The sequence below is a fragment of the Jaculus jaculus genome, chromosome 1, assembly GCF_020740685.1.
Source record: "Jaculus jaculus isolate mJacJac1 chromosome 1, mJacJac1.mat.Y.cur, whole genome shotgun sequence".
NCBI classification, from domain to species: domain Eukaryota; kingdom Metazoa; phylum Chordata; class Mammalia; order Rodentia; family Dipodidae; genus Jaculus; species Jaculus jaculus.
Genome location: NC_059102.1, coordinates 158,358,586 through 158,384,954, shown reverse-complemented (window position 1 = coordinate 158,384,954; position 26,369 = coordinate 158,358,586). Strand labels below are relative to the sequence as shown.

The 26,369-nt window shown below is 49.9% G+C and overlaps 2 protein-coding genes across 2 annotated transcripts in view; one reads left to right on the top strand and one right to left on the bottom strand.

The window, feature by feature from the left end:
• The first annotated feature begins 14,754 nt into the window (after positions 1-14,754).
• Positions 14,755-15,796, top strand: LOC101603661 (aflatoxin B1 aldehyde reductase member 2-like). Its single transcript, XM_045138141.1, has one exon. The coding sequence runs from the start codon at positions 14,770-14,772 to the stop codon at positions 15,784-15,786; it is 1,017 nt and encodes a 338-aa protein (XP_044994076.1). The 5' UTR covers positions 14,755-14,769; the 3' UTR covers positions 15,787-15,796.
• Positions 15,797-17,279: 1,483 nt separating this feature from the next.
• LOC123455350 (aflatoxin B1 aldehyde reductase member 2-like) overlaps positions 17,280-26,369 on the bottom strand; it is a 45,708-nt gene continuing 36,618 nt past the window's right edge. Inside the window, exon 5 of the mRNA XM_045136147.1 lies at positions 17,280-17,789. Within this exon, the coding sequence (XP_044992082.1) occupies positions 17,302-17,789 (488 nt within the window). The 3' untranslated portion in view covers positions 17,280-17,301. The remainder of the gene's footprint in view (positions 17,790-26,369) is intronic.

Sequence of the window (26,369 nt, the reverse complement as noted above, 5' to 3'; positions counted from 1 at the left end):
TGGAGAAGTATGTACAAACAGTGTTGGAGTGGACATCGGAAAACAAGGGCTCAAAACATGCAGTGCAGGGCGGTGGCTTCCTGGAACTCACTTGCTGGGAAATGGGGGTGCCAGTCCATCTCTGCTAGGGACCACACCTGGCCAGGGTGCGTGGTGTAGTGCTGGGAATTTCGGAGCAGAGGTGGGCAACAGGAGTTCTAGATGCCACCGAAGAGTATCAGTGTTCTGCCACGGGTAGCAAGTTCACACACCATAGCGTCTTCAAGTCCCTCCCCCCAGGTTGTTGCAAAATCCGTGTTTTAAAGAATTCAACAGGATCTCTCCCTGTGTAACAGAGAAAAAACATGGGTTTGTGAGCTGTTCCCACTTAGTCTACCCTTTGCTGTGGTCCCTGAGATGCCCTCATAGCACCCCAGGGTTCCAGGAAGCAACCAGAGATCCACGTGGGACCATGCTTTGCCGTGTGGCTCTAGCCAGTGGTCAGACGGGGAGGAACAGAGCCCGCAGGTGGCTCTCGAGAGCCTCCGCTAAGCCTTCACAAAGCCAGGCTGATAGCTCACAAAAGACCAGCCTGTCCCTTGGATCAGGCCACTGACAACTTGCTTTGGCACATCCACAGTGGCTGCAGGTCCCAGAGGAATGAGTCCACTCCAGAAAGGCACGTGAAAGGGAAGCTGTGTCCCCATCCCAGAGCAGCCAGGCAGTGTCTGCCGGGGGCCCTGGGCGTCTCAGCCCTGCCTGTGACCCTGGCAGAATGGAGGTGAAGCTGAGACTCAGGCTCAGTTAGGCACTGGTAAGACAGATATACTTGGCAACCAAACGGATGTACAAGGTCTTGACTTCATGTGTGTTCCTGTCCTCATGCTCCCTGAGGCCTTTCCCACTGTAGGCTTAAAGATGAATCAGAGGGGCTGGGGAGATTGCTCAGTGGTTAACGTGCTTGCCTGTGAAGCCTAAGGACCGAGCTTCTATTCTCTAGTACCCGCATAAGCCAGCTGCACATGATGGCAAATGCATCTGTAGTTGTTTGCAATGGCCCTTGCATGCTCATTCTCCTCTCTCTCTCTCCCTCCCTCCTTTCCCTCTCTCAAATAAACAAAAAGAAAATTAATATACATATATTAATGAATCAGATGACCAGGGGAGCGGAAAAGGTACTTGTCATGCAAACAGGAATACCTGAGTTCTGATCTCTGGAACCCAAATGAGACTCCAGATCCAATATCAAGCTTCCGTAATCCCAGTCTTCCTAAATAAGGCGAGATGGGAAACTGAGACAGGAGAATCATCCAGAAGCTCATAGGCCAGGTAGCCTGGCGAACACAGAGGTGAACAACAATAGACTCTGCCACAAATGGGGAAGACAAAGACAGACACCCAAGGTTGTTCTGTGACCTCCACAAACGCTCTGGGGCACACAATCACGCCTGCAGGCACTTGCGCATGTGCGCCTTCACGCGCACGTACATGCGCGCGTGTACACACACAAATCATAAACCATTATAAGCCACAATATTGTTCTTACAAACCAAGTATTGCCAAGAGCTTCTCATATGACAATGATGAATGCTGGTTGCCATGATGCTAATTATATTAAAATAACATGCATGTATTCGATCCTATAATTACACACAGATGTAAATACAGGAAGTTGATCCAAAAACACACTAACTCTCCCCAGGCAGTAGCCATGGCACTCTTAGAAGTGTGGGGGCGATTCTTTTGTATGAAGGAGAAGGGGAAGAAGGGAAGGAGCAGAAGGGAGGGAGGGAGGAGGAGAAGAAAGAAGGTATAGAGAGAGAGAGTGAGGGAGGGAAAGCTAACTGAATAGATGGTTCAGTCCTTAAACATACCCAAGGTATCTTGTTCTCTCGGAACCTAGAGCCAGTGGAAGGGCTGGCGCAGATGACAGACAGAACTCATTCAGTCCCTACTCTGGGGACAAGAAGAAGCCATCAGGGAACATAGGTGGAGGGCCAGGATTGGCGGGGCGCAGCCTCAAACATGAAATTCCAAGGAGCCAAAATTCCTGCCTGTGGGTGAGGCTTCAGGACAGCGATGAGACCCTGGGTGTGGAGGCAGTGGCTGCCTGCTGGAGGTGGTCTGAGAACAGGACTGTCGCTTTCAAGAATCGTAGGTCCTGACTCACAGGCCACCCCCTGAGGTGGGGTGGGGACCAAAGACAGAGGGTGAAGGTGGCCCCGGGCCAGGTCCGGTAGGAGGACAAGGGCACCTCTGGCTATATCCAGCTGAGGAAAGTACCCCACACAGCCGAGACCACTGTTACAGCCAGCTGTGAGCCAGCAGCCTATAAGCCCAAGGACCCCTGAGTGTGACAAAGGCATAATGACACCCAGCATTTGCCACCAGTGGTGCAGAAGGACACTTGCACAACTTCACTGAGAGGAGAGACAAGTATAGTCGTATGGGTCACTTCTACTTTAAACTGTGTGTGCGTGTGTGTGTGTGTGTGTGTGTGTGTGTGTGTGTGTGTGCATAGGTGAGTGCAGGCGTGGTGTGGAGGTAACCCACTCTCAAGGAGAGAAAGAGATGCTACGTTGCTCAGGAAGACGCTGGCCTCCTAGGCTCAAGCACTCCTCCTGCCTCAGCCTCCGCAGAGACTGCAACTTTGCATCAGTACACCAAAGCATCATCTACTCAAAACCTTCCGTTTGAGCTGGAGCCATGGCTTAGCAGTTAAGGCACTTGCCTGCAAAGCCTAAGGATCCAGGTCCCATTCCCCAGAAACCACATAAGCCAGATGCATATTGGTGACACATTCATCTGGAGTTCATTTGCAGTGGCTAGAAGCCCTTGACATGCCCATTCTCTCTCTCCCCCACCCCACACTTTCTTCTCTCTCTCTAATAATAATAAAAAAAAAAACTTCACCTTACCTATTTGAGAAACCTTCTTATTTATTTATTTTGAGAGAGAGGGAAAGGAGCAGAGAAAGAGAAAAAGAAAGGGCATACCAGGACCTTCAGCCACTGTGAACAAACTCCAGAGGTGTGAGCCGCCTGGTGCCCACGTGCAACATTGCACCCTTGTATCACTGTGTATCTGGCTTATGTGGGACCTAGAGATTTGAACATGAGTTCTTAGGCTTTGCAGGCAAGCACCTTAACCACTAAGCAATCTCTCCAACACTGCAAAACTTTCCCCCAACGTCTTGAAACCCCGCTGGACATGGCCACTGCAGCTGAGCAGGTGAGGTCTGTATCTCCTTAGGACCACCACACCACCCTTCTGTTGGGGACTGACTCTCCTCCTTGCCTTAGGACACCACCCCCTGAAGATTGAGACTCCTCCCCTCCATAGACAGACTTCCCGTCACCAGGTATAAAAGCCACAGTAGCATCAGAATAGAAATTGAGAAGCGGTCCAGCCCTGCCCGGGTCTCCACCGGGCACCGTGTGAAGCAAGAAATAGACAAAGAGAAATGGGTAGGCAAAAGAGTGGGTCGTGGAAAGAGACAGGCCAGTCTTCCTTCATCTTCCTCCCCCTTTCGAGTGGCTTGTCCTCAAAAGACAAAGAGCTTGGGTGAGCCACATGCCAACTGTCGGCCCAGGAAGGGCTGCAGAGGGAAGCAGACCCTGGGGCTCTCCCCTGGCCTTGGCCGGACAGGAAGGGCTGCTGCCCGCTGGCTGGCTCTCCTGGGAGGCTCCGTGGGAATTCCCTGGGGGCAGAGCTGAGGCAGGAAGTGCCGCCGGGTACAGGGCGGGCTCCTCTCATTCCCATAGACTCTCTCTTCGATGATGACCTGGGCGGTCTCCCGGGCTCCAAGGCAAGCCCACTTGGCTTGGGAGCAGGAAAAATACCACTCCTATGATACAATGCTTTGTAGAGCCCCAAGAGAGAGGTTTTTGGGGGCCCGGTCCCACCCCGTTTCTCACCCACTCCCACCACCACTCCCTCTACTTCCCAGCCCCACACCCCGACACACACATGCACACACACGCGCTCACACACGCAGCGTAGCAGCGGCGTTCTCTGAGCCAACAATGCTTGGGCTGCCACACACAGGTGACCCGCTGCAACCCTGAGAAGCTTGGCAAAGGACAGCATCCTTGACAACTTTTCCTGCAGCACCCCAAGCTACCAAAGGCTGCAACCACATTCCTTGAGCTTGCACAGGGGAGAATAGCTTCAGGGAGAGCCACAGTCCCAGTGCTGGGGTGATGTGACTGGGGAGAGACTTGACATGCTTAGCCCAGATGTAGCACTTCGCCCAGCTCGCAGTGACATCCTGGGGGAGGATCTGTCATGCTCTCTCCTCCCCCATCCTCCTGCTGCTTCTTACAAGGCATCTTATGCCAGCGTAGGAAACAAGAGGGTAGGGCTGTAAAAGGTGGCTCACTGGTTAAGGTGCTTGCCTGTAAAGCCTAACAACCAGGTTTGATGTCTTATACCCACATAAAGCCAGATGCCAAGTGGTGCGTGCATCTGGAGTTCATTTGCAATGCTGGAGGGCCCTAGAGCACCCATTCCCTCTGTCTCTCTTCTCTCTCACACACACACAAATAAATAAATAAATTTTCCTTTCTTTTTTTTTGGGTTTTTTTTTTTTGTTTTTTTTTGTTTTTTTTTTGTTTTTCAAAGTAGGGTCTCACTCTAGCCGAGGCTGACCTGGAATTCACTATGGAGTCTCAGGGTGGCCTCAAACTCACGGCAATTCTCCTACCTCTGCCTCCCAAGTGCTGGGATGAAAGGTGTGCGCCACCACGCCCGGCTTAAATTTTCTTTTTAAATAAAAAAAGAAGAAGAAACAAGAAGGTGGGTCTCCAGCCATTTCTCGGGGTCTCTGTTTATGATGAGTGAGTCATGGAGCAGCAGAGTTCAAGGTGAAAGACAGTTTGCCAGGGCTTTGTCGTGTCGAAATCATACTCCTCCTGCATGCACAAGAGAGACTGAGCATAACTCGGAAACCATCAGAGTGGGGTCTTCATGCTCCCGGCAAGGAAACTGAGGCTCAGAGAGGCAAAGCAGCCTGTGACGGGACACGCTGGCAGCAGGGTCTCCCTGGTGCCCCTTGCTCAGAGTTTGAGTGTCCAGACCCCCAGGGAGGTAGGGCAGACCCCTGGGGCCCTAGTCAGGCCACTGAGCCGAAATTGATAGGGATCAATGGAATTCTGCACACAGCTCTGTATCGGCTCCTGGCTCCCAATGGGGCGCACACACCTGCCCCGGAAACTGGGGAGTCTGCAGCTCCCTCCCAGGTCTGCAAATGTCCCATCCTGGGCTTTCCCCTTCCTCGCCGCCTGTGTGTGGAGATTGCACACAAGGGCAGGAAAGAGGATGTTTGGACACCCTGAGCACTCTTGAAATTCCAGCTGAGCTGGGTGCTGTTGGCGTTCAAGTTCACTCACTCAGCTCCGGCCTCTGCCAGCTTCCTGTTTACAAGGGGTGAGTGGGGAGGGGCTCCCGGGGGCCACCTAGACTACCAGCCAGCCCAGTGCCCCTGAAGCAAGCTGGGGAACCAGACGCCAGAGGATTGTCTTGTCTTAGGAAACACACAGGCTTAATAGTGAAATGAAAAATAACTTGGCACAGAGATGCAGAGCTTTGCTAAACCGAAGCAATTGAAAAGATGGGCTAATCCCATGTGCCTGGGCGGGGCCGACCCTTCGGAAGGGCGTGTGTGGTACTGAACAACTGGCTGCCACGTGCTTGCAACTCCCACAAAGCTATTTGCTCTTTTCTTATTCTTATTACTATTCATGTTTTTGCATACCTATGTGTGTTTGGGTGTGTGGATGCATGTGTGTATGAGCGTGTATACTTGTGGAAGCCAGAGGACAGCCTCAGGTGTCTTCCCTCAGGAATGCCATCCATCTGCTTTGAGATGGGATCTTTTATTGGCCTGCAGCTCACCATTTAGGCTGGTGAGGCTGGTTAGCAAGCTCCAGGGATCCTCTTGTCTTCACCTCCCCAATACTGGCATCATAGGTGTGTGCCACACACCCAGCAGTTTGTGAGGTTTCTGGGAATGGAACTCAGGTCCTCATGCTTATAAGGCAAGCGCTTTACCAACAGAGCTGTCTCCCAAGCCTCCTGCACTCCCCTTTTAAGACAGGGTCTCTCTATGCTTTCCAGGCTGACCTTGACTTTATAATGTTCCTTCCTCTGCCATCTAAATGCTCCTGTTGGGGCTGGAGAAATGGCTTAGCAGTTAAGCGCTTGCCTGTGAAGCCTAAGGACCCCGGTTTGAGGCTCGATTTCCCAGGACCCACGTTAGCCAGATGCACAAGGGGGCGCACGCGTCTGGAGTTCGTTTGCAGAGGCTGGAAGCCCTGGCATACCCATTCTCTCTCTGTCTCTATCTGCCTCTTTATCTCTCTGCCACTTTCTAATAAATAAATAAAAATACTGCTATACCTGGCCTTGTCCACGAGGGCTTTCTCTTCCCCTTCACCAGGCAAGCATCACATTCCCCTGGGAAAAGAAGGGGTGATTTTCCTGAAGCCCTGACTTGTTACCTCCCTTCTAATCTTTCTTTTCATCGTTTTCATAGCATCTACAACATACTAAGCAATTTTCCCAAAGCTTTTTAAAAAAAAAAAAAAACTTTTTCATTTATTTATGTATCTGCAAGCAGAGAGAGAGGAAGGGCAGGAGGCCGGGGATGGCACGCCAGGGCCTCTGGCCACTACAAACAAACTCCAGACACAATCGCCACTTTGTGCATCGGGCTTTACATGGGTCCTGGGGATTTGGATTCAGGCTGTGAGGCTTTGCAAACAAGCACCTTTAACTGCTCAGCCATCTCTCCCGCCCAGCTCTGCTGATCTTAAGTAGCACCCATAGGTGGGTGGAAGGACTCCTGTGGGAATTCTGAGAAGGTGCTCTGGGTGAGTCCGTTAGTCCTAAGACCTGACCAGGCCTTCAGTTCTGGTTAACAAACTCTCACTGGCCACAGCGCTGTTACCGCGTGACAGAGGCTGCTTCCTGCCGTTCTGAATTCCCAGAAGGCCTGGGGATGGGCACCTCTCTCAGAACTGTCACAGTGGGTTCCAGGAAGCACCCTGCCCATGCTCTGGAGGGACAGAAGCTGCCCGTCCACCTCTGAGACAAAGGGGACTGGGCACCAAGGCGGCAGGGGCATGCTTTGCGGCTTTCTAGGACCTCCCTCTGGAGCCTCGCCCTTCCCAGAGCCTCGGGCAGCCAGGGATGGTGTGACCCGCTTCCCACGCCCCCTACTGCCTGCAGGGCCAGAGGTCTTCATAAGGCCCAGTACCCCTATTCCCGAGGGTAGACCTGTGTCACAAGCCTATTATGTGCCACAGATGCCTGGTGGGAAAAGTCACTCCTGCGGCTCTGAGTAACTCATGCAAGAGGCATCCTTCCAGCCGCCATTCTCCATAGTGTGTCTGTACCGAGGCGTGTGAGTGGCCAGGGGCTGTGGAAACAAAACCATAAGCCAGGGGCTTCGAACAGCAGAGACGTGTTCTCCCCCAAGCCCTCTCTCACTTCGCAAGGGCAAAAGTCTGAACTCAAGGTGTGGCAGAGTCCTGCTTGCTCCCAGGGCCTGGAGGAGCAGACTTCCATGCCTCTTCCAGCTCTTGGGCTTGCCAAAAGCCCTTGGCTTGTGGGCACCTCACTCCAATGCCTATGTCCTAGTCACTTCTCCTTGCGTATGTGTGACCAGCGAGCCACCTCTTATAAGGAAACATTGGACTCGGTGCCCACCACGCTTGTGACCTCACCTGATGATATCATTCTACACCTGCTGTGACTGTACTTCCCAACACAAGCGCTTGTGAAGGTTTTGAACTTGTTTTGTTTAGTCTTCTTTTAAAAAAAAATATTTCTTACTTTATTTGAGAGCATGAGAGAGTAAAAGAGTGAGGGGGGGCACACTAGGTGTTCTTGCCACTATAAACACACTCCGGACACATGCTCCATTTGGGGGAATCTGGTCTATGTGAGTACTGGGATACCAAGCCTGGGCAGGCAGGCCTTGCGAGCATGGGCCTTTAACCATTGAACCATCTCCTAGCCCTTGTTCTGTTTCCGAGGCAGCGAGTCATATCTCCCAGGCTGGCTCCAAGCTCCCTATATAGTTAAATTGGCCCTAAACTCCTGATGCTCCTGCCTCTACCACCGAAGTGCTTGGACTACAGTCACGTACTGCCAACACCTCATTCACACAGGGCACGAAATCAGATCCAAGGCCTCATGAATGCTTGGCAAGCGCTCTACCAACGGAGCCACATTACCAGCCCTGGACTGAGATTTTTGATGTGGATTTGGAGGAGAAGTGATCCAACCCACTTCAAGAACGTTCTAGAGCCGGGCGTGGTGGCGCACGCCTTTAATCCCAGCTTTTGGGAGGCAGAGGTAGGAGGATCGCCGTGAGTGCAAGGCCACCCGGAGACTACAACCTGAGCTAGAGTGAGACCCTACCTGGAACAAACGAATAATGATGAATAAATAAAATACAACAAAACAAAATGTTCTAGAAACTAACATTATTCTCATGCCCTTCTTCATGTTCTAGTCCCTGTCTTTGCAGCTCTGAAGAGGGAAATGGGATTTATGAAGGAGTGAAAGAATGGATAGCGTACATGTGTAGATGAGAACTGTGAAGAGAGCTTGGAATACGAGGTCACCGTTGTCCACGGGCAGCCAGGGAGGCCTCGAGAAGGCAGCAGTGGCTGCCCTGGGAATAGTTTGATCAGTGAGGGTTCTGCCACCAATGAGGACAGGCTTGAATCGGGAACACACAGGTCCCCAGCCCAGGGTGGTGGCCTGACAGCTGGAGAGGAGGGAACAGAAGGAAGAGTGGGGTGGCTGCCCCCCGCCCCCCACAGGCAGGAACAAGGCTTCTTCCTGGCTCGGCCATAGACTTGGGAGTCTGCAGGGTTGAGGGCCTTGCGGGGAGTCTAAAAGGGGAAGTGGCCTACTCAGAGTGGAGTACAAGGTCACATGAAGGCAAGGAGGAAGCAGGAGGGACAGTCACAGGGGGGACAGGCAGCTAGGGAGGGTGCGGGGGGAGACAGCCCTAGTTTAGAGGCTCATCGACGGGGGAGTGTGTGGGGGACTGAAAAGAGACGTCAGGGCCACAGTGAAGGATCTGGTCTAAGCCCTTGCTGCACAGCAGGGCTGCTAGGAGATGAAAAGTCATCGAACTGCAGGCCAACTGCTCTGTGGTACCAAAGGAGCCAATAGGAACCTGCTGGGACGGGACCCAGGGGAGGGGATTTCTGAGCTGGGTTTTGGAGCATGACTTAGGAATGCCCTGATGTGCCCAAGGTGAGCGTGTTCTTCAAGCGAGGGGCAGCACGTCCCTGGGTCTGATCCTCTGATCGGGGTGTTTCTGTGTCCCCTCCTCATCCTCTGGCAGGACACACGGTCCAGCTTCACCTAGAAGATGTGGGCAGGATAAACGGACAAGGGCTCGTGGCTCTGCTTCTCCCTGACAGTATGCCCATGGGCCATGGAAGATGCTGAATTGGATGCCACAAATATGTGTGATGCATCCAAGTTACTATGACATCACACACAGGAGCAAAAGGGACCATGCAGAGAGTGCCAGGTGTCAGCCAGACTGTGCCTCCATTGCCCAATGACAGAAAGAATGGAGGTCCTCGTGCCTCTGGCTGGTGTCCCCCTTACAGGTTTACCCTGGAGGGCTAGGGCTGGTGTGGCAGCCCCGGTGGGCCCAAGGTCATATGACAGTATTTTAGGACTTAAGGGAAGACATGATTTCAGGACATGGGGATGCTGGAAGAAATGGCTAACTTCCCGTGAATCTCACCTCCACGTGTAAACACTGACCCTGTGTAATGTGAACTTCTCCCATGCTCCTGGGTGATCCTCCAGCTCACAGAGCTTCCACGCTGCGTCCTGGTGCCACAGGGAGAGAGAAGGAGGTGTGCAGCCACAAAGGCGCTTGGTCAAACCTCTTGCTATAGAAATGGCTCTGGCTGTGTTGTATGTCTAGCCAGCATCTGACACCCATGAGAGGAAGACTGCCAGCAGCTAAGAAAAATATGTCTACAGGGCTGGAGAGATGGCTTACTGGTTAAGGCATTTGCCTGCAAAGCCAAAGGATCTCAGTTCAATTCTCCAGGTCCCATGCAAGCCAGATGCACAAGGGGGTGCAGCATCTGGAGTTCATTTGCAGCAGCTGGAAGCCCTGGTGTGCCCATTCTTGCCCTCTCTTTCTCTCTCTCTGTTTCTTTTTCTCTCTCTCTCAAAAAAAGAAATAAATTATGGGGCTGGAGAGATAGCTTAGCAGTTAAGCACTTGCCTGTGAAGCCTAAGGACCCCAGTTCAAGCTTCGATTCCTCAGGACCCACGTTAGCCACATGTACAAGAGGGCGCACGCGTCTGAGGTTCGTTTGCAGTGGTTGGAGACCCTGGCATGCCCATTCTCTCTCCCTCTCTCTCTGCCGCCTTCTATCTGTCTGTTGCTCTCAAACAAATAAAAACAAACAAAAAAATTTTAAATAAAGAAATAAATTGTGCATGTGTGTGTGTGTGTATCTGCAAGTCTGCCCGCAGACCAGCAGAACAGTTCTCACTACTCTGGATCAGGTGACCTTGATGCCACAGGACTGCCACACAGAGCTTCTCCCCCACTCTCCTCCAGGGTAAAGGGGAGGAGGAAGAGGCTAGAGGAGGATTGGGGTGAGAGTGTATTTGTAAAGAGGACTTGGGATCGAGCCCTTGGCACAGGTCCTCTGTGGGCCATGTCCTTCAGAAGACCCAGGCGAGTCACTTGAGCTTCAGAAGTCTTCTGGCTTTGTTTTTGGAAGTGTGTGTGTGTGTGTGTGTGTGTGTGTGTGTGTGTGTGTGTGTGTGTACGTGTGCATGTGCGCTTGCAGGAGCACGTGTACATGTGTGTACACACATGCATGCATGTGTGTGGAGGTCAGGGGTAACACCAGGTGTTATGTTTATGTTGTTTTTGGAGACAGTTTCAGCGAGGACTCCGGATTCAGCAGGTGATCGGAGGTGTCCAGCGAGCCCAGAGATCCACTTGTCTCCTCATAAACACTGGGACGATGGTTGCATGCCTCCATGCCTAGCATTTCCATGGCTCCTCAGGGTCCAAATGCAGATTCTCAGGCTTGCACGCCAAGTGTTTACCCACTGAGCCATCTTGCCACTGCCTCAGCTTCAGTTGTATCTGTAAAATACAAGTGGCCTCCACGTATGTGGAGCTGATGAGGGAGAAGGGACCTCAAACCTTGCCTCAAAGATTCCTGTCTAGGGCTAGAGAGATTGCCTAGTGGTTAAGGCACTTGCCTGCAAAGCCAAATGAAACAGGTTCAATGCCCCAGATGCACAAGGTGGAGCATACATCTAGAGTTTGTTTACAGCAGCTGGAGGCCCTGGTGCATCTATTCTCTCTCTCTCTCTCTCTTTCTCTCACTCAAATAAATAAAATATTTTTTTTTTAAAGTCCTGTCTATGGGCTGGAGAAATGGCTTAGCGGTTAAGGCATTTGCCTACAAAGCCAAGGGATCCAGGTTTGACTCTCCAGGACCCATATTAGCCAGATCCACAAAGGGGCACATGCATCTGGAGTTTGTGTGCAGTGGCTGGAGGCCCTGGTGCACCCATTCTCTCTCTCTCTTTCAAATAAATAAGTAAATAAAATATTTTTTTTTAAATCCTATCTATAGGGGCTAGAAAGATGGCTTAGTGGCTAAGGCATTTGCCTGCAATGCCAAAGGATACTGGTTTGACTTTCCAGGACCCACATAAGCCAGATGCATAAGGGAGCGCATGCATCTGGAGCTCGTCTGCAGTGGCTAGAGGCCCTGGCATGCTCAGTTTCTCTCTCTCTCTCTCTCTCTCTCTCTCTCTCTTTCATCTCTCAAATAAATAAATAAATATTTTTAAAAATCTTGTCTATAGTTGGGTGTGGTGAAGCATGCACCTTTAATCCCAGCACTCAGGAGGCAGAGGTAGGAGAACTGCTATGAGCTGAAAACCAGCCTGAAACTACATAGTGAATTCCAGGTCAACCAGGGCTACAGCAAGACCCTACCTTGAAAAATCAAAAAAAAAAAAAATGGGCTGGAGAGATGGCTTAGCGGTTAAGCGCTTGCCTGTGAAGCCTAAGGACCCCAGTTCGAGGCTCAGTTCCCCAGGTCCCACGTTAGCCAGATGCACAAGGGGGCGCACGCGTCTGGAGTTCGTTTGCAGTGGCTGGAAGCCCTGGCGTGCCCATTCTCTCTCTCTCCCTCCATCTGTCTTTCTCTCTATGTCTGTCGCTCTCAAATAAATAAATTAAAAAAAAAAAGAAAAATCAAAAAAAAAACTTCCTATCTATAAAGTTTCTAGGAAAATGAGCTCATAATCAAAAATTATAAAACATGGGCTGAAGAGATGGCTTACAGGTTAAGGCACTTGCCTTCAAAGCCTAACGACCCTGGTTCAATTTCCCAGTGCCTACATAAAGCCAGATGCACAAAGTGGTACATGCATCTGGAATTTGTTTGCGGTAGCTGGAGGCACTGGCTTGCCCATATTCTCTCTTTCTCTCTCTGTATGTCTCTCTCTGCTTGCAAATGAATAAATAAATAAAGATTTTTTTTAAACTATAAAACATTACAATAGAAGCCAGGAGAGACAGAACACAGCAGAATCTAATCCATAAAACTTCAAAATATGACTCATCAAATCTGAGAAATAAAGGTCTAAAAAAATAAAAGTGAGGGCTGGGGAGAAGGCTCAGGGGTCAAAGGCATTTGTTTGGATTCGATTCCCCAATACCCACATAAAGCCCGATGCTTAAAGTGGCGCATGTGTTTAGAGTTTGTTAGCAGTGGCTGGAGCCCCTGGCATGCCCATCCTGTCTGTCTGTCTCTGTTTCTATTTCTTTTTCTTTTCACAAATAAGTAAAACTATTAAAAAAAAAAAGAAATAAATAAAAGCTAGTAGGCATGGTGATGCATGCATTTAATCTCAGCACTTGGGAGATAGAGGTGGGAGAATTGTAATGAGTTCAAGGCCACCCTGAGACTACATAGTGAATTCCAGGTCAGCCTGGGCTACAGCAAGATCCTACCTCAAAAAAAACCCACAAATATATAAATAAGAAGAAACAAGGCACATGCCTTTAATCCCAGAACTCTGGAGGCAGAGGTAAGAGAATCACTGTGAGTTCAAATCCAGCCTAGGACTACAGAGTGAGTTCCAGGTCAGTGGGAGCTGGAATGAGACCTCACCTTCAAAACAAACAAAAACACAAAGAACAAGAAGGAGAAGACAGGAGAGAACAGAAGAGACGAGAAGAGAAAAGAAAAGAAAGTGAAGCTTGTAATGTGGTTAGAAGGTGGGCAATCTATGAATAGAGATGCATTAGTCACTTGTTTCTATGACCAAACAACTGGCGAAAAGCAATTGAGGAAGGAGAGCTTTATGGCTCATGGTTCAGGGGATACCATGCATGGCAAGGAAGGCACAGTGTAGGAGATACTCCTGCTGGGGCAGTAAGAGGCTGCTTGTTCACATCTCAGCAGATCAAGAGGCAGGGAGAGATGGTTGTTGACACTCCACTATGTTTTCCCCTTCTTCCTTTTATTCAGCCTGGCACCCCAGCCCATGAGATGGTACTGCCCACATTTAGGGTGGGTCTTCCCTCCTTAGTTAAACCTCTCTAGAAATAACATCACAGATGTAATCCAGTGGTGTGCCTCACTAATACCCTGGGTATGTCTTCATCTAATCAAGTGGGCAATCAAAAGTAATCATGGGGCAAGAAAGATGGCTCCGTGGATGAAGCGATTGCTGTGAAACACTGAGCACTTGAGTTTGGATCCCCAGGCCCCATGTCCAAACAGGAAGCTGTGGTGGGCTTCTGTAGTCACAATGTGCCTACAGTGAAGGGAGTGATTGACAGGTGAATGCTCCAGAAGTCTGTGGACCGACTGGCCTTGAGACAGGAGCGGTGAACAACTACAGACCCTGCTACAAACTAGGTGGAAGGCGAGAACCAACCCAAAAGTTGTCCACTGACCTCCACACGCACTCATACAAAACCACACATGCACGCACACAAAAAAACAACCCACACAAATACACCAAAATAAATAATATTTTAAAGAATCTCAGGGGCAGGGGTTATGGCTCAACAGTTAAGAGCTCTTGCAGCTTAAGCATGAGAGAGGGCCAGGGAGGGCTTGAGAATGCCCAAGTTCGACTCCTCAGAACTCATGGCAAAGAAAGCTGGGCATGACCCCGCCCATCGGTCACCCTAGCTGACAGGGGGATCAGAGATGGGAGCATCTCTTGGGGCTCACTGACTGAAGAAACAGCAACTCCAGGTCCAGGAAGACCCCCATCTCAAGAAAGCACACATGAGCATGGCGCATGCATCTACATACAGACACATGCGTGCACACACCACATGGACTCTACCCACACGCACATGCCACAAATAAGTAACCATCACAAGTTTCAAAGCAGTTTTGAAAGAGAAAAAGATACAGGATTTCCATAAACAACACATGTGCGTGTTAACCTAGAGACACACTGCAGAATAAGGTGCTGTGCCCACTACGGACAGAGTAGACTTTGCGATGAAAGTCGGTGCAATGGAAAGAGACACTACATTAAACTTTTAAATATAAAATGAGCCACTCACCTCTTATACAAAGTCCCCAAATGGGTACTTTAAGGCAGAGTCCTACAAACTTGAAGCCAAAGCTGGTGAAATTAAAAAGAGAAACAGGAGCTTTTTGAGCGGTGGGTCGCGCCGCCATCCGCTGCGGGCGTGATTCCAGCCAGGCTAGTGCTCGCAAGTTCGCGATGTCCCGACCGCCGCCTCCCAGAGCCGCCTCGGCCTCCCCGACCCGGCCCGCCACGATCCTGGGCACCATGGAGATGGGGCGCCGTATGGACGCGACCGCCAGCGCCGCGTCCGTGCGCGCCTTCCTGGAGCGCGGCCACACTGAGCTGGACACGGCCTTCATGTACTCCGATGGCCAGTCCGAGAGCATCCTAGGCGGCCTGGGGCTCGGGCTGGGCCACGGTGACTGCAGAGTGAAAATTGCCATGAAGGCCAACCCTTGGGATGGGAAGTCACTGAAGGCTGACAGTCCTCTGTCCCAGCTGGAGACATTGCTGAAGTGGCTGCAGTGTCCCCGAGTGGACCTGTTCTACTTACATGCACTTGACCACGGCACCCCTGTGGAGGAGACCTTACATGCCTGCCACCAGCTACACCAGGAGGGCAAGTTTGTGGAGCTTGGCCTCTCCAACTATGCCTCCTGGGAGGTGGTCGAGATCTATACCCTCTGCAAGAAGAATGGCTGGATCCTGCCAACCGTGTACCAGGGCATGTACAACGCCACCACACGGCAGGTGGAAACAGAGCTGCTCCCCTGCCTCAAACACTTTGGATTGAGATTCTATGCCTACAACCCTTTGGCTGGGGGGCTGCTGACCGGCAAGTACAAGTACGAGGACAAGGACAGGAAGCAGCCCGAGGGCCACTTCTTTGGGAACTCCTGGGCCGAGACGTACAGGAACCGCTTCTGGAAGGTGCACCACTTCGAGGCCATCGCCCTGGTGGAGAAGTCCCTGCAGGCCACCTATGGCCCCAGCGCGCCCAGCATGACCTCCGCCGCCCTGCGGTGGATGTACCACCACTCAAAGCTGCAGGGCGCCCATGGGGACGCGGTCATCATTGGCATGTCCAGCCTGGAGCAGCTGCAACAGAACCTGGCTGCAGCTGAGGAAGGACACCTGGAACCAGCTGTGGTGGACACGTTTGACCAAGCCTGGCACCTGGTTGCCCACGAGTGTCCCAACTACTTCTGCTAGTCATCAGTGTGCCATAAGCTGCCAGGGCTTCCCGCTGCCTGCCTGAGTCTCACAACCTGGCCATAAGTCATTGCCTTATGCTGGCTTTGATCCGTGCAGTATTTTTGTGGATTCAGGCCCTGCTCCCCATTGCCTTCATAATGTGGACAGGCTAGGGCTGAGCCCTGTGCCAGCATTCCCTGTCCTAATAAAGCAGGCACCTGACCTGGCTGCAGCCAGGCCTGTAGTGAACCCCAGAATGCGTCCTCTGCCGCTCCCATCCACTCCCCTGAGCCGCCTGGGGCCCTACGAGAATGGCTGAAGCCACGAGCTCCATTCTCCAGAGAGTCAAGATTTTGTTTGCTTTTTGTTTTGGTTTTTCAAGGTAGGATCTTGCTCTAGCCAGGGCTGACTTAGAATTCACTGTATAATCTCACAGTGGCCTCGAACTCACGGCAGTCCTCCCCTCCCAAGTGTTGGGATTAAAGGCATGCTCCACCACACCCGGCTTTCCAGAGAGTTAGGATGCCAGGGGGTCTCAAGAGCACACTGCCCCGTCCAGGGTCTCCTCACAGTGTCCTGATCCAGCGCCACCTCTCACTCTTCTTCAAGTGACAGAAAAAGGCCAGGTGTAGGCTTATACACCTGTAACCCCAGGACTCATGAGCCAGAGGCAAGGGGGTTGCTGCAGGGGCTGTCAGGCTGATCTAATTATTGAGTTCCAGACCAATTATGGCTGTATAAGGACATCCTGCCTCAAAAGACCAAACAAACAAGAATCCCGATAGAATAAACAGACCATATACCTTCAAAAAAAAAAAGAGAGAGAGAAACAGGCCGGGCATGCTGGCACACGCCTTTAATCCCAACACTTGGAGGCAGAGGTAGGAGGATCGTTGTGAGTTCGAGGCCACCCTGAGACTACAGAGTGAAGTCCAGGTCAGCCTGAGCTAGAGTGAGACCCTACCTCGAAAAACCAGAAAAAAAAACAAAAACAAAAAAAGAAAGAAAAGAAAGAGAGAGAGAGATTTTAATTCCAATTTTAATTGGCAACTTCGACACTCCTCTTCTAAGTACAGAACTAACAGAAAAATCACCAAGGATCAACTGATCATTCTATTAACTTTTTTTTTTTTTAATTTTTTTATTTATTTATTTGAGAGCGACAGACACAGAGAGAAAGACAGATAGAGGGAGAGAGAGAGAATGGGCGCGCCAGGGCTTCCAGCCTCTGCAAACGAACTCCAGACGCGTGCGCCCCCTCGTGCATCTGGCTAACGTGGGACCTGGGGAACCGAGCCTCGAACCGGGGTCCTTAGGCTTCACAGGCAAGCGCTTAACCGCTAAGCCATCTCTCCAGCCCTCTATTAACTTTTGAATCTAACAGATGGTTGAACATTATGAAGGCAATGGGGAGCAGGGCCTGAATCCACAGAAATCCTGCACGGATCAAAGCCAGCATAAGGCAACGACTGGCCAGGTTGTGAGACTCAGGCAGGCAGCAGGAAGCCCTGGCAGCTTATGGCACACTGAGGACTAGCAGAAGTAGTTGGGACACTCGTGGGCAACCAGGTGCCAGGCTTGGTCAAACGCGTCCACCACAGCTGGTTCCAGGTGTCCTTCCTCAGCTGCAGCCAGGTTCTGTTGCAGCTGCTCCAGGCTGGACATGCCAATGATGACCGCGTCCCCATGGGCGCCCTGCAGCTTTGAGTGGTGGTGCATCCACCGCAGGGCGGCGGAGGTCATGCTGGGCGCGCTGGGGCCATAGGTGGCCCGCAGGGACTTCTCCACCAGGGCGATGGCCTCGAAGTGGTGCACCTTCCAGAAGCGGTTCCTGTACGTCTCGGCCCAGGAGTTCCCAAAGAAGCGGCCCTCGGGCTGCTTCCGGTCCTTGTCCTCATACTTGTACTTGCCGGTCAGCAGCCCCCCAGCCAAAGGGTTGTAGGCATAGAATCTCAATCCAAAGTGTTTGAGGCAGGGGAGCAGCTCTGTTTCCACCTGCCATGTGGTGGCGTTGTACAAAGCTGGAAATGTTAGTTCAAATGCGCACGGACTCTCCACCAAGACAGACCATCTCCTTGGTCACGAGACAAACCTGACCACACGACCTTCTGCTCTTCTCTGTGCAGCCCAGCTGCTGTGAAGTGAGCAGACCTCCACTATATTAAAGCAACAGGGTCTGGTGGCCCTAGACTGAAACTTCTGAGGCTGTGAGCCAAAATAAATCCTTTTGCTTATTGTTTTGCTTTTATGTTTTGAGACAGGTTCTGTTACATTTACCTTCTTGTTGCTGGGACAAAAGCAGCTGATGGGAGGAAAGGATTTATTTTGGCTTACAGTCCTGAGGGGAAGCTTCCTCGGGGCAGGGAAGGCATGGCAGAGCAGAGGCTGGGCATCACATCTTGCCACAGCAGTTGGCAAGAAGTAGCAAGAATGAGCTGAGGGCTGGAGAGATGGCTTAGTGGTTAAGGCACTTGCCTGAGAAGCCAAAGAACCTAGGCTCGATTCCCCAGGATCCAAGTGAGTCAGATGCACAAGGGGGCTCAGGCATCTGGAGTTCATTTGCAGTGGCTAGAAGACCCAGCGTGCCCATTCTCTCTCTATCTGCCTCTCTGCTTCTTCCTCTCCCCCTCAACTATCCTACGAGGGTGTGGCCTGAGTGGAGACCTTTCCAGTCATTCACAAACAAGCAATTGATGACCTACATATGTCCCTGAAGGAAATTCGACAGGGTAGATGCAATAAAAATTGTTCCAGAAATAACAATGAGAAATGGTGAGCTGATATTCTCGTAACTATATGGGGAAAAAAACACGTTTTGTGCATGTGTGTGTAGGAATGGGTGGTGAGGGGTGTGTGTGTGTGTGTGTGTGTGTGTGTGTGTGTGTGTGTGTGGTGTATGGGTGTGTGTGCAGATATGCACATCCCATGCGCACACATGTGGAGGCAAGAGGAGAATGTTGATATCATTCCACTATCCTTCATTGACATGTTACTTGAGGTGAGGTGTCTCCCTGAGCCCAGCACTCATGTTTTCAGTCAGACTGGCTGACCAGCAATTCTCCTGTCTCTGCACCGCACAAGACTGGGGATACAGGTGTGCAGAGCCATGTCCAGGTGTTTATCTGTGTGGTAGGGATTGAACTTGGGCCCCCTAAGGCCCTCATGCTTATATGGCGAGTGCTCTTACCTGGTGAGCCATCTCCCCGGCCCCACTGTGGGAAATTTTAAACAAATACTGACAATATAAAACAACAACACTGATTGTGGGAAAGAAATAGAATAATACTATTACACATCACTGTAATAGCATGTAAATTGGAAGACATGAGTTATAGGAAGATTTCTGTATTATCTGGGAAAACAATGAAAATGCCAATCTAACTTTATAAGCTTAATTATGTTGGGGAAAATAGCTTATGAAAACAGAAATAAAAAACATTGGTAGGGTATGTAACTTCCAATAAGCATGGGGTAGAGAGATGGAATTTACTTTAAAAAAAAAAGAATGTAAATTCAAACAAATAGAAGAGAGGAAACAAAATTAGACTAAATTGGAAGTATGTAGCTAGATGGTAGAAATAACTCCAAATATGTCAGTAGTCGCAGTGCACATAAACAGACAAAACTCTCTATTTAAAATCAAACTAAAGGGTTAGGAAGATGGCTCAGTGGTCAAAGGCACTTGCTTTCAAAGCCTGCTGGCCCAGGTTTGCTGCCCCAGTACCCACATAAAGCGAGATGCACAAAGTGGTGCATGCATCTGGAGTTCATTTGCAGAGGAAAGAGGTCCTGACAAAGCCATGCTCTCTCTTTCTCTCTCTCTCCCTTTCCCTCTCCCTCTCTCTTACACACACACACACACAAATTTTATAAATTTTTTTTTGTTTTTTTTTGAAGTAAGGTCTCACTCTAGCCAAGGCTTCCTTGGAATTCACTACGTAGTCTCAGGCTGGCCTCAAACTCACAGCGATCTTCCTACCTCTGCATCCAAAGTGCTGGGATTACAGGTATGTGCCACCATGCCCAGTTAAAGCAATACATATTTTAAAATGAACATTAAAATCAAGCAGAAGCTGGAAATAGTGGCACATACCTGTAATCCCAGCCCTTGGGAGAGGAAAGAAGGAGGATCAAGAGTTTGAGGAATTCCTTGGTTATACAGTGAGTTTAAGACCAGCCTCAGGTACCTAAGACCAAATCTCAAAAATAAAAATACAATAAGATTAGGAGGCAGAGGTAGGAGGATCACCATGAGTTCAAGGCCACCCTGAGACTATATAGTAAATTCCAGGTCATCCTGAGCTAGAATGAGACCCTATCTTGAAAACAACAACAACAAAACAAACAAACAAAACAAACAACAACAACAAAAAAAATAGAATAAGAGAATATGGCTCAGCAGTTGGAGGCACTTGCTTGCAAAGCCTGCTAACCCAAGTTTGATTCCCACATGAAGCCAGACACAAAGCGGCTCATCCATACACACACATTTACACATACACACATGCAAACAAATTTTTAAAAGCTAATTAAACTAAATTAACAGTAAACAGTATGTATACTGCATATATAGAACCTATAAATATGTATATGTCTATAATACATACATTTATAGTTACAATAAATCCATAAATACTACATTAATAAATTAATGTTTCATACTGTATATATGTATACTTTGTGTATATATGTATATACAAATACACACCCCAAGATATTCTTTTTATTTATTTATTTATTTTTATTATTTTTATTTATTTTTTTTTTAAAGGAAAACACCACCATGCTTGGCTCAAGTGTTTTTTTTTTAAATTTTTTATTTATTAATTTGAGAGCGATAGACACAGAGAGAAAGACAGGTAGAGGGAGAGAGAGAGAATGGGCGCACCAGGGCTTCCAGCCTCTGCAAACGAACTCCAGACGCGTGCACCCCCTTGTGCATCTGGCTAACGTGGGACCTGGGGAACCGAGCCTCGAACCGGGGTCCTTAGGCTTCACAGGCAAGCGCTTAACTGCTACGCCATCTCTCCAGCCCCCCAAGATATTCTTAACATGCAAGAATGAAGAAAAACTTAATCAAAGACCAATAAATAGATGACTGTACAGCACAGAAGAGACAGGTGTGATACTGACGTCACACTTAAACTTCAAAGCAAGAGGTATGACGAACATCGTATCCACCACTCACAAGGGTGAAGTTTTAACTCACATGGTTATATCATAATTCTGAAATTTCATGCACCCACTAACGGGGCTGGAGAGAGGGCTTAGCAGTTAAGCGCTTGCTTGTAAAACCTAAGGACCCAGTTCTAGGCTCAATTTCCCAGGGCCCACATAAGCCAGATGCACAAGATGGCACATGCATCTGGAGCTCATTTGTAGTGGCTGGAGGCCCTGGTGCACCCATCTCTCTCTCTCTCTCTCCCTCCCTCTCTCTCTCTCTCTCTTCCTCTGTCTCTGTCTGTTACTCTCAAATAAGTAAAAATTTTAAAAAATATATAAACAAAGGGATTTAAAAATATTTTTATTTATTTGCAAGCAGAGAAAGAGAGAAGAGAGAAAGACAGAGAGAATGGGCACACCAGAGCCTCTAGCCACTGCAAAAAGCTCCAGATGCATTTGCCACTTTGTGCATCTGGCTTTACACGGGTACTGGGGAATCAAACCTGAGTCACTAGGCTTTGCAGGTAAGCACCTTAACTGCTGAGCCATCTTTCTCCAGACCCAACAAGGATTTTCTAGGCAAAATGATAAATATCCCTAACAATAACAGATTTTAATATTTGTCTCCCTATCACTAGCAAGCCAAGATGAATATAGTTACATTCTTAACAGAAGCATGCATGTTCTCTTTAGATGCATGTGAGACAGTTACAAAAAGAGGTCACAATTCTACACTAGGGCATAAAGTTCTAACCTGACCTCGTTCAGGGCTCCAGCCCACAATCCATCACTCAGTGACCTGGCACGAGAGGGCAGTAGCAAAAGACACTGAGAACCTGCATGTTCACCAACTAGAAAACATGCATTGAAAGGACTCACAGGTTTAAGAAGAAATCATAGTGGAGGGCTGGGGAAATGACTCAGTGGTTAAGCCACTTGCCTGCGAAGCATAAGGACCCTGGTTTGATTCCCTAGGACCCACGTAAGCCAGATGCACAAGGTGGTACATGCGTCTGGATTTTTTTTGCAGTGGCTAAAGACCCCAGCATGCCCATTCTTTCTCTCTGCTTCTCCCCCCACCCCAAGTAAATAAAGAAATAAAATATTTTTTAAAACATCTAGAACTAAGCAATTAAAAGACAAGATTCCACATCACAGATTACTGGCTACAGCACCTGTGATACTAAAAGGCAAATTTAGCCAGGCATGATAGTGTGCACCTTTAATCCCAGCATTGGGAAGCCCGAAGTAGGAGGATGGCTGTGAGTTAGAGGCCACCCTGAGACTGCACAGTGAATTCTAGGTCAGCCTGGGCTAGAGCAAGATCCTACCTTTAAAAAAAAAAGTAAACTTAGAGTTCTCATTATGAATAAAAAAAAATCATATCCAAGTCAAGTTTATCCCAGGAAAATAAGCTAAGCTTAGAAAAACCACAATAATTGAATAAAGTAGAAAATGAAATAATTACTAAATGCCAAAAAAATGGAGAGGTATTGAAAGAGTTCCTGTTATGATCAGATACTAGTCCCTTCAGTACCACAGCAAGCTGCAGGCCCTAACCGTTGCAATAAGACATGAAAAAAGAAATACAATGGGAGAAAGGCCCAGAGGGAGCTCTTACCTGATGCTGATGCAAATACTATCTCCATAGAAAGCTCTGATGAACACTTGGAAGATTATTACTGAGAGAATCAAATAATGTAAGGATACAAAACCAAATCGTATTTCTCTAATGCAGCACACCATCAGTAATGAAACAAATTTTAAAAAGAGGCTCTTGGGCTGGAGACATGGCTTAGTGGTTAAGGTGCTTGCCTGTGAAACCTAAGGACCTAGGTTCGATTCCTCAGTACCCATGTAAGCCAGATGTATAAGGTGGCACATGCATCTGGAGTTTGTTTGCAGTGGCTAGAGGCTCTGGAGTGCCCATTCTCTTTCTCTCTCTCTCCTTCTTTCTCTCTCTCCTTCTTTCTTTCTCTCCTTCTTTCTCTCTCTCAAATAAAAATAAAGATGTTCTTTACAATAGCAAAGACCACATACACAAACACCTATGTTACCTAAGAACAAATCTAACAGAAACATACCCAAATATAAGATAGTTTTCAAATAAAAGATTCAATATCATCAAAGTGTTGATTGTCCCCAAATCTATATACAGATTTAGTGCCGCTCTAAGCCTGTGTACACATGCATGTGTGAACACACGTGTGCATGCACACACACGACAACGTGCCTGTGTATATATGCATTGTGAGCACACGTGCGCAGGTGCACGCATACACACAACATGCTTCAGAGCTTCTTTAGAGAGACTGATGACGTCTCACCGTAAAGACATTGTCGTTACCCACTTGTCCTGTAATCTTAGACAAGATCAAATGAAAGGATGGGAACCAGAAGATCGCTAACATCCTTCCCCTCGGTGACAACCCGAGGTCTCGGGGACTCTCAGGAAGGGGTAGCAGCGAGGTCCAGCTGACATGAGTGTGCATGGTACCCCCTGAGAGGAAGGAATCAGGAAGCCAGCAGGTAAGGGTGCGTCTACGACTCCACCCATCGGCCTTGGCATCTAACAGAGGGTAAAATGGAAAGCGAATCACAACACGTCCCAAACATTATGTAATCTTTGTAAATAGCTCTTAAAGGATTACATAAATGTGGAAAATATTCACGACATGTTAAGTGGAAAAAAATTGCACATATTCTGTAATTACAGTTCTTACACGCACACAAGACTCAGAATGCAGGCAGGGCTGCCCGAACCCTTAAATTTCACCCAAAGACATGTTTCGTTTGGTCTGCTCTTCCATTTCTAGTTGATGGCTAACCATTAAAAGTCTATAGAGGACTGGAGAAATGGCTCAGAAGTTAAGGTGCTTGCCTGCGAAGCCTAAGGACCCAGGTTCGATTCCTCAGAACCCACGTAAGTCAGATGCATGGAGTGGCATATGCATCTAAAGTCCGTTTGCAGTGCCTGGAGGCCCTGGTGCGCCAATTCTCCCTCTCTCTCCATCTGCCACTTTCTCTCTCCCTCACTAATGAATAAATAAAAAAAACTTAAAAGTCAGTAGATTTCATGCAAATGTCTGGGTTTCTAGCTGGACCCACAAAGGTTCAATTTCTTTTTTTTTTTTTTTTTTTTTTTTTTTTTTGGTTTTTCGAGGTAGGGTCTCACTCTAGACCAGGCTGACCTGAAATTCACTATGGAGTCTCAGGGTGGCCTCAAACTCACGGCGATCCTCCTATCTCTGCCTCCCGAGTGCTGGGATTAAAGGCATGCGCCACCACGCCCGGCTCAAAGGTTCAATTTCCTCCAAGGTATCCCTTGCAAGGCTGGACTGGATGGAGCTGCCTCTTACAAGGGGCCCAAGGCTGTCTTATTGGTTTGCCCCTACCTACCCCCCTGCCCCTGTTCTGTGTGAGAGACATAGCTTACCACACCATACCACTTTAGTGCCTCCGTGTCGTTCTCATGTGACAGTTCCCTTCTCTGGCATGCCTGTCCCTTCCTCCCCTGGGAACATGTGGTGGTTCCTTCCATCATTTGCCCCCTGCCCTGGACAAAGCCACTATTCTACACCTGGGGATGCATTATATTTGTCCCCTAGAAGTCCCAGGCTGCGATGTCAGATGCCAGCTGAGAGGGACTAGAGAGGGTATGGGTGACACAAAATCAATGCACGTGCTGTTAGTATCAGAAGCATTTCCTTGTATCCTGTCCTGCCGCTGTGTCCACAGAGGCTGCTGGACCTCCTGTCCCACCTAGGGAAGACCTCCCCCGGCATTCCCCGCTCACCCCACAACCACAAGAGGTCAAGACGATGGAAGCAGCCATTCCCCCTTGTGGGATAGAAAACTCAGACACAGTGGGGACCAGCAGCAAGGAAGGACATCAGTAAGCGCACACCCTCCTCAATCCCCCGACAGGAAGTCACCATTCACTGTCTGGAGAGAGAACCAGCAAGACCAGGCCCAGAATCAGGGATGCCTGGAGTTGCTCAGTGTCTGAGGGGTGCTGGAGTCCTGATCTGCTCAGGCCTCTAGGCCAGGCTGGTCCTCCCAGCGTTCCTCCCTGGTGAGCTCCTTCTCCTGCCATGCCTTCTGGTTTGTTGCTGTCTACCCTTAAAGACAGTGAGAACTCAAAGCTGAGCTGAGTCTGCCCTGTTCAGAGCCATGTCCCCAGCATTCACACCCACAAATAAATGGGTGCACAGGGACCAGAAGCTCTGGGAGGAGAGCGAGCTGAGGCTGCAGAGCCATGTAAGACAAGGCTGCTGACTCTAGTCACCAGTGTCCCAGCCAGACCACCAGGAAGTCAGTCAATGCCAGGCACCCTAGGCTGGGGCTTCCAAGAGCAGGAAGAGATGGCCAGGCCCAGTTACAGGTGTCTTACCTCCTTGCTTCTGACGTTAGGCCCGGCTCCTGGGTGCCAGGTCCAGCCCTTTGCATCGGGCCCAGGAAGCTGGGAAGCCATTCCCCCACCCACCAATCATGCTCTGGCCTGCACCTGCTGAAGTCCCATCCTCAGAAAAGTTCACCTGGGCATAGTTCCAACTCCCAGAACAACCCTTGCTCCCACAGAGCTCCATCCCGAAGCCCTACCCCGAAACCCCACCCTCCAGAGCTCCTCCCCAGACAGCCCCACCTTCTCAGCAATCCTCCCCAGGTAGATAGCCCCAGCCCATCCTAACTTGCATGGATTCTGTTGCCAGAGCCCATTCACCCCTGAGGCCCACCCAGTCCTGCCTGGCACTGTCTGCCACCCAGTAGCAACCCCCGGGCTCTACACAGAGGAGCTCTGATGGCACCTGCTTTGGGCTAGGGCCCTATGGACAGGCGGTGGTGATCCCGAAGGTCAGCTGTGGGGCTGGCCCAGGGTCCCCATCCCATGCTCTGTGGACCCAGTCCCACAACTGAAACTCTGTCCTTGGCCGAAGCAGGTGCTGAACCGTGGTGACTCACTTAACTTGCGCGGAGAGCGGGGGCCGGTGAGGTCTGACTCAGCCCAGGTTTGACGTGCGGGGCAAGGATGGCATGCCCGGACAAAGCCGAAGCTGGCCCTTCCCAGCCGACAGCAACAGCTGAGGCGGCCACATGCCTGCCACGTGCTGGAGCCTGGGCCTTACAGCGGCGGAGAGGAGAGGGCGGGGAGCACTCAGTCTAGATACGGGGCCTGACGTGCCGGGGCAGTCAGTGGAGGAGCGGTGCTCATGTGTGCCACGCCTCTGCGCTGTGTCCTGGCTGCCATCCTCTTACTCGAGCCAGAGGAGTGGGACAGTCCCCTGAGCCAGCACATGACCAGGCCAAGCAGGGACCACATCCCACCTGGCGCCCTACTTTCTTTGTCCTGCACCCACCTGGGAAAGGGTTGCTGGCCCCTGAGGGAGACCCCATGCATATTGCAGGGCCTGATCTCAGGGTGTGACAGAGCCCTACAA

What these genes read in the sequence shown, in the direction of transcription:
- LOC101603661 (XM_045138141.1), top strand. Translation starts at nt 14,770, where the DNA reads ATGTCCCGACCGCCGCCTCCCAGAGCCGCCTCGGCCTCCCCGACCCGG.